Source organism: Cariama cristata, unplaced genomic scaffold (assembly GCF_000690535.1).
Source record: "Cariama cristata isolate BGI_N322 unplaced genomic scaffold, ASM69053v1 scaffold6987, whole genome shotgun sequence".
Taxonomy (NCBI): domain Eukaryota; kingdom Metazoa; phylum Chordata; class Aves; order Cariamiformes; family Cariamidae; genus Cariama; species Cariama cristata.
Genome location: NW_009624844.1, coordinates 13409 through 19766, shown reverse-complemented (window position 1 = coordinate 19766; position 6358 = coordinate 13409). Strand labels below are relative to the sequence as shown.

The following is a 6358-nucleotide window of genomic DNA, read 5'->3' as shown; positions in this document are numbered from 1 at the left end:
GGAAAGAGGTGTGGAGTGAAAAACCGCCCATCACATCACCACATCACAGCCATCCCCTCGGCAGATACGGAGAGTGCATTGGGGATGCAGGTGCAATGTGAGAGGGGAGAGAAGAGCAGTGGGTGGTCCATGTGAAAAAAGCTGAGAACCATGTCCACAAGGCAAGATAGTATGGGATCTTCCAGCAACTGCTCTTCGCTTGCTTGAACAGATCCTTTATGTCTTCCAAAGTTTCTTCGGTGTCTTTCCCCGTCATCTGTCACGTGGCAAAAATACCTCCATCTGCTCTGGATAGTGTTGTAACTACTTGGTTTGTGGACTGAAGATGTCCAAATATTTTCATCACTATTTTTTTGTGCTCAGATATATTTGATTTTTCAGTGGCACTGCAATTTCTAGGGTCTCTTGGGTTATCTGTTAGAGGAGGCATTTTTGGAACAAATCAACAGAAAGCTATGGAGGGACTGCATGGGACAGCCTCCTGCAAGCCCTTGTGCCTCTTCTTCCCATGGACGGGGACATTGCTAAGGCTACCCTGAGTGAGGCAGGGATTGGTGAGACCCACGAGGCACTGAGGATGGATTTCAGTGGCATCGGTGTGTCTCAGTGGAAGAAGACCTTGGGGGGCCACGGCTTGCTGAAGTAAATGCAAACCAGAGATCCTTTAAAAGGGGAGGAAGGCTTGCAGTGGGAGCAAGGGAGTCGTCCCGCCCGGCAAGTCGCAGTGCGTTTGGAGACGCTCTGAACACAAGAAGTGCTGCTCTTCTGGCAAAGCAGGGGATGAAGGGATGAGAAATAGGAACTAGCCATGCTGAAGAAACTGCTAAAGATGATGCTGAAATAACCGGCATGGCCATGAGTGCCTCTTGCTCAGCCTGTAGGGACCTCCAGCAGAGTCACAGGCAGGGCAGGCTGATGGTGCCACAGCAGAGGTGGTCATTGCCTGAAGGTCTCCAGCAGCCCCCTTCCCTGGGTCACTTTATAGAGCCATACCCTTGACCTGACACTGGGCTCCCACCCGCATTGAAGCCACTCTGGCCACCACCACCCACCCGCAGGTCGCTTTGCCTTGAGCCTGCTGGGATGAGGGAGAAGAACCAAGGCAGGGTGCTTCCAGCCGACCTCAGCCAGGAGCCCGCTGAGGGCAAGCCCATGGCACTGCTGCATGGAGGGTGCAGGCTATGGGAGAGGAAGGAGCTCTGCAGGGGATCCAGAAGATCACAAAGGGAGGCTGGTGCTCTTGAGAGCAAGCCTGGGAGCTGGACCTCACCGCTGGGCTTTCTACAGCACTCTTGTAGCTACACGGTGGGTGGACCAGCCCTAGCAGCTGCTGTCTAGGGATGCTGCCAGGGCTTGTGGGCTAGCTGATGTGGTCCAGGGACTCTCATTTAGTGTGTATGTGCCAAAGTCAACCTGAAGCTGGTCTTGTAGCCTGCAGCAAAGATCAGGACATTGAGCCTGGGATAGCATCACGAAGGCAGACCTTTGTAAACCTAGCCATGCCCTGGTGGTCCTGGCTGTAGGTAAATAAATCAGGAGTGATACAATCGGATGGAGAAGTTTTGCAGACTGCTAATCTCAGCATTTCTTCCCAGGTTCATCCCAAGAATTTAACAAAGGTGCAGCGTGATGTCTCCTTCTGGCTGCAAGGCACTTGTCGAGCAGTCTGGTCACTGCCATTGACTTTCTTTGCTTGTGCAAGCAGCTTGCCAGATCATGTGCTAAGGAGCATTAAATGCCTTTCAAGCCCATTGCCATTGCCAAGGGAGCGGGCAGGCACTCAGGGCGCTGCAAGCCAAAGGGTGATGGGCATGACAGCAGCAATTACTGGCAAACATGCAAAACTCAGGGCTAGATCCAGCAGGGACTTTTTGAGATTAGGCTGGGCAAGGCAGGGGGTGGCTAGCATAAAGAAAATAGCCCCTCCTGTGGTGTTTCACCCTGCAGGGGAATTCACGTGTCATAACTTGGGAATTTTCCATCTGAAACCCCTTGTAAAATGAAAAGCACCTTGCCCTGCTCTGACTCCTGCCTGCAGAGCAGTTCAGTGCCAAAGCGAAAGGCTTCCTAAAAGTGGGCTGATCCAGGGAGGGGGGCGATTTAGGAGCTATTGAGAAACAAGGAAGGACAAACAGTGTTAGGTCATTGCTCTGCAAACACTGCCAGGGCTGTTCCGCTATAAAAGGGGGAGAAAGCGGTTCCAGAGCCATCACAGACTTGGAGGGGACAGTCTGTGACCAAGGCTGCTGCAGCCCCTCCTCGGCACCTGCCTCCCCGCTCAAGTATGAAACTCGTACTCTCTACTGTGCTGTCCTTCGGGATAGTGGGTAAGTGTCTCCTGAAAGCAGTTTTGGGGGAAAGGGAGAGTCAAAACCTCCCAGGACCCCAGGCTTTTCCCCCCTAGACAAGGCTGTTTTTAGAACTGCAGCATGTACCAGACCCAGGCAGCTGTTCAGTAAAAGCCAGGACGTAAAGTGGCGCTTGCTTTGGCAGCTGTGGATCTCTGTCAACAAGGATGGTATTTTGAGCATTAATGACAGCAGCTTTTTCCTTGGGCCAGCCCACGGAGGCTGGAGAGAGGTCTGCGGCTCCCCGCAGCAAGCTGGCAATCACCCGGCTGGCAAGAAGGAGGGATGCTCGGCACCCAGCGCCGGGGAGGGATCTGCTCAGGAGAGAGAGCAGGGTGAAGGGAAAAAATCACCCTCTGGCCAACTGCTGTGCCGGGAGAGGAGCAGGGGTCCAGCCGGGGAGGGAGAAACTAAAGCAAGACCTGCCTGCCAAGCCTGCATGTGTGTTGGGTTAAACCTGAGGGTAGCGACAATAAAATAGAGCTTAAATAAGGAAAGACTCCTCATGCTCCCCTCCGCTGCTCCTGCGCTGCTCCGTCCTGCTGCTGCGGCGGCACGTTGCTCGGGCTCCTGCGTGTTTTATGCCTAAATTGTGCCACTGAGAGGCTGGCTCTGCTTGAAGCGATTATTTCTCTCCTCTCTCTCTGCTCACATCTTTGGCAGGCAATGGACAGGTAGCCACGGCAAGGAGATTCCTGCCGTCTACGCCTGACCTGGGAGGGGTCCCCTTCTCGGAGCAGGCAGCAGGTCTCTTCTGATCCCCCATAAAGTGTGGTGGTGGTTAATGTCCATGGTGGTGATTGATGTCCTCTGGTGGGAAGTGCTGCTGGCACTGGATCGTCCTTGAGCACCTTTGCTGAGTACCAGCACGCAATGATGTCTTATTAACGGTGAAGAGTCCGTCCTCCTCCCCTGCATGGAAAGAGCCAAGAGGTTGCCCAAAAGCTCCGCGGCAGAGCCTGTGGCACTCGGGCTCCTGTTGCCTTCCCAATGTTCACCAGTGCAGCTGGGCTGACTCCCTCAGGAGGTCCCCGTCCAGCCTCTGCTCAGGGCAGGATGGTTGCCAGCACTAGATTAAGGTGACCATGGCTTTGTGCAACCAAGACTTGAAAAATGTAGTTGATGGCAGTAGGAATTAAGGCTACGCGTTCTCCTTGTGGCCAAATTCAGCACCTCCACCGGGAGGAGGGGAGGTGTCTGCTGGCAGGATTATGGCTCAAAAATCAAGTAAAGAGAGAATACTTCAGAGGTGAAAGAGAAAATGGAAATGGCACAGGTTAATCTGGAGATGTTTGAATGAAATGTGCCATGAAGGGTTTGGAAGGAGCGAACGGTGCATACAGGCTCTTGGTCTGCACAATCCTGCGAGGAAGGGGCAGAGTTAAGGTGAATGGTGCAGCACAGGCTGGCCACATACTTTAACTGCAAGTTTCCAGTGTTTCTGGTGTTTAGGTTGCTGAAGGAGGCACGAGTCTGTGTCCACCTGAGGTCTTTGCTTTGCTCTGGTCTCCCAGAGCAGGCAGTCAGCTGCATTTACTGGTTTGGGGACTCTTCTAAGAGAGAATTGTGGTGGTGGTATGGCATCTCTGTTACTGGGTGTAGTGGAGGAGCTGAGATCTAAAGGGACAGTTAAATATATCAGGTCATCTAGCTGCCAAGGAGGTCAGGTGTGGCAACCTACTGAATATAGTCTGGCCACATCAGAGCTGCTCTCCCTCTGGGGTTGTTTCCAAAGACACTGCTTCAGTGGGCTGCCTTTTCTCTCTGTTTTTGGAAAGCCTTGAGTTTGATTGCTTATTGAAGTGTGTGGCTTTGTTCTTCTACTCCTGTGGATGTTGCTCCTGTGGTGAGCCCAGGCTGCGTGGATCACGATGCTGTGCAGGACATCCATTAACCAGGGACAGGAATGATCCTCCCAGATGTTTCTGAAGGTGCACACGTCAGGCAAGAAAGAAAGAAACATTACCCGAAGCCACGACTGCAGGGAACCAGAGATTTTGCATTCACAGAGATGCTGTTTCTCTCCAATTGATGCTTTTCTACCTGTCTGAGACTATTTATTTCTGGTTCTTTCTACAGCTCTGTGTTTCGCTGCTCCCCCCAAGGCAAGCATCAAATGGTGCACAATATCCTCGGCAGAAGAGCACAAATGCCTTAGCCTGAGGGACCATATGCAACAAGAGAGTGTTGCATTGAGTTGCGTGCAGAAAACAACATACCTCGACTGCATAAAAGCCATTTCGGTGAGTGGGTAGCAAATATCTGTGCTGGGCACTGGGGCTGTTTCAGCAGCCTGTGACACATGGAGGGGGCCTCGCCTGCAAGGATTCAGGAGAGACTCCGGGGAAGCGTTTTCCCTCGTGCGTCCCTGCTCTTTGTTTATTGACTGAAATCTTGTTGTTGTTTAGAATAATGAAGCAGATGCCATTAACTTGGACGGTGGTCACATCTTTGAGGCAGGCCTTGCCCCCTACAAGCTGAAGCCCATTGTTGCTGAGGTCTACGAACAAACCGGAGGTACATTTTCATGTAATATTTTTAAGCCAAGTGGTGGTAACAAACTGATAGTGCAAAGGCCATCCTTTCCACGCAGAGCTCCCACATTATTTCTGTTGAGTGTCTGAGATATTGCCCCTGGCTTCCAGATCCCAGAGTGGGAGGGGTGGGGGGCAGTTACACCGAAATGTGAATCATCACCCATGGCCATAGAGTCACCGCGATGGAAAGGAGCAGAGCCGGTGCCCCACTTCTGACGTTAGCTGCACTGAAAGACTCCAATCCCATGATGATGCAGTGGCCATGGAAAGAGGGCACCATGAGCAGAAATCATGGACCTCCTGAAGCATGGCACAAAAATTGTGCTGGTCCCAGAAATCTTCTGCTTTCAGTGACCTTGAACTATGCAGGTAAAACACTGAGCTAGATAGCACAGATAACCTATGTGTGTTCCTGCACAATCATCAAGACTAAAAAAAAGAAAAAATAGAAGAGGCAACAGCATTGCTGTTAGTGGTTGTGGAAGAACAGAACACCCAATAGATTAGATTACTGAGGCAAGAGGTGCAGACAATGCACAGGAAAAAGAAAAGAAGCATAAAAAGTACTCTGCAGCGATCCTTTCTGATAAGAGTTAGCTCCTTTGCTCCAACCCTACTCACTCTCCGTACCATCCTTGGTGTCTCTCATCTTTCTCTTGGAAGTCGAACAGATGCTATTTCCCCGTTTTTGTCTGTCTCACCTCATGCAATCTCACCACATCCAAAGCTCCCAATCCCTTTTGACCACTGCCCTGGAGTTCAGCCTGTTTGTACGCTATATTCAGGATTAAAGCAACATGGCAGAGTCATTCTCAACACGGTAGCTAAGAAAATACAGATATTAAATGAAAGGATGTGGTCTCTACTGCCCCTAAAACTCAGACATTTTATTCATATGCAGCATGTGATGGACTAGGTATAATTTTAAAGACTAAATGTGGACCTGCTTGGTAGCTGAGGGAAAGGCTGTGGATGTTGTGTACCTAGAATTTAGTAAGGCCTTTGACATGGTCTCCCACAGTATCCTCCTAAATAAATTGGCTGCTCGTGGCTTAGATAGGTGGACTCTTTGACGAGTAAAAAACTGGCTGGATGACTGCGCTCAGAGAGTTGTGGTCGATGGAACTAAATCCAGTTGGCAGTCGGTCACTAGCGGGGCTCCCCAGAGCTCAGTTTTGGGGCCGGTGCTGTTCAACGTCTTTATAGATGATCTGGACGAGGGGATTGAGGGCACCCTTAGTAAATTTGCAGATGACACCAAGTTGGGTGGGAGTGTTGATCTGCTGGAGGGTAGGAAGGCTCTGCAGAGGTACCTGGGAGGCTGGATCCATGGGCTGAGACCAACGGCATGACGTTCAACAAGAGTAAGTGCCGGGTCATACATTTTGGCCACAAAAACCCCATGCAGTGTTACAGGCTGGGGGAAGAGTGGTTAGAAAGTGGTCAAGCAGAAAAAGACCTGGGGGTGCTGGT

At 51.2% G+C, this 6358-nt stretch overlaps 1 protein-coding gene across 1 annotated transcript in view; it reads left to right on the top strand.

The window, feature by feature from the left end:
• The first annotated feature begins 2247 nt into the window (after positions 1 to 2247).
• LOC104164101 (ovotransferrin-like) overlaps positions 2248 to 6358 on the top strand; it is a 15864-nt gene continuing 11753 nt past the window's right edge. Inside the window, exons 1-3 of the mRNA XM_009703328.1 lie at positions 2248 to 2327; positions 4428 to 4591; positions 4757 to 4865. Coding sequence (XP_009701630.1) covers positions 2285 to 2327; positions 4428 to 4591; positions 4757 to 4865 — 316 coding nt within the window. The 5' untranslated portion in view covers positions 2248 to 2284. The remainder of the gene's footprint in view (positions 2328 to 4427; positions 4592 to 4756; positions 4866 to 6358) is intronic.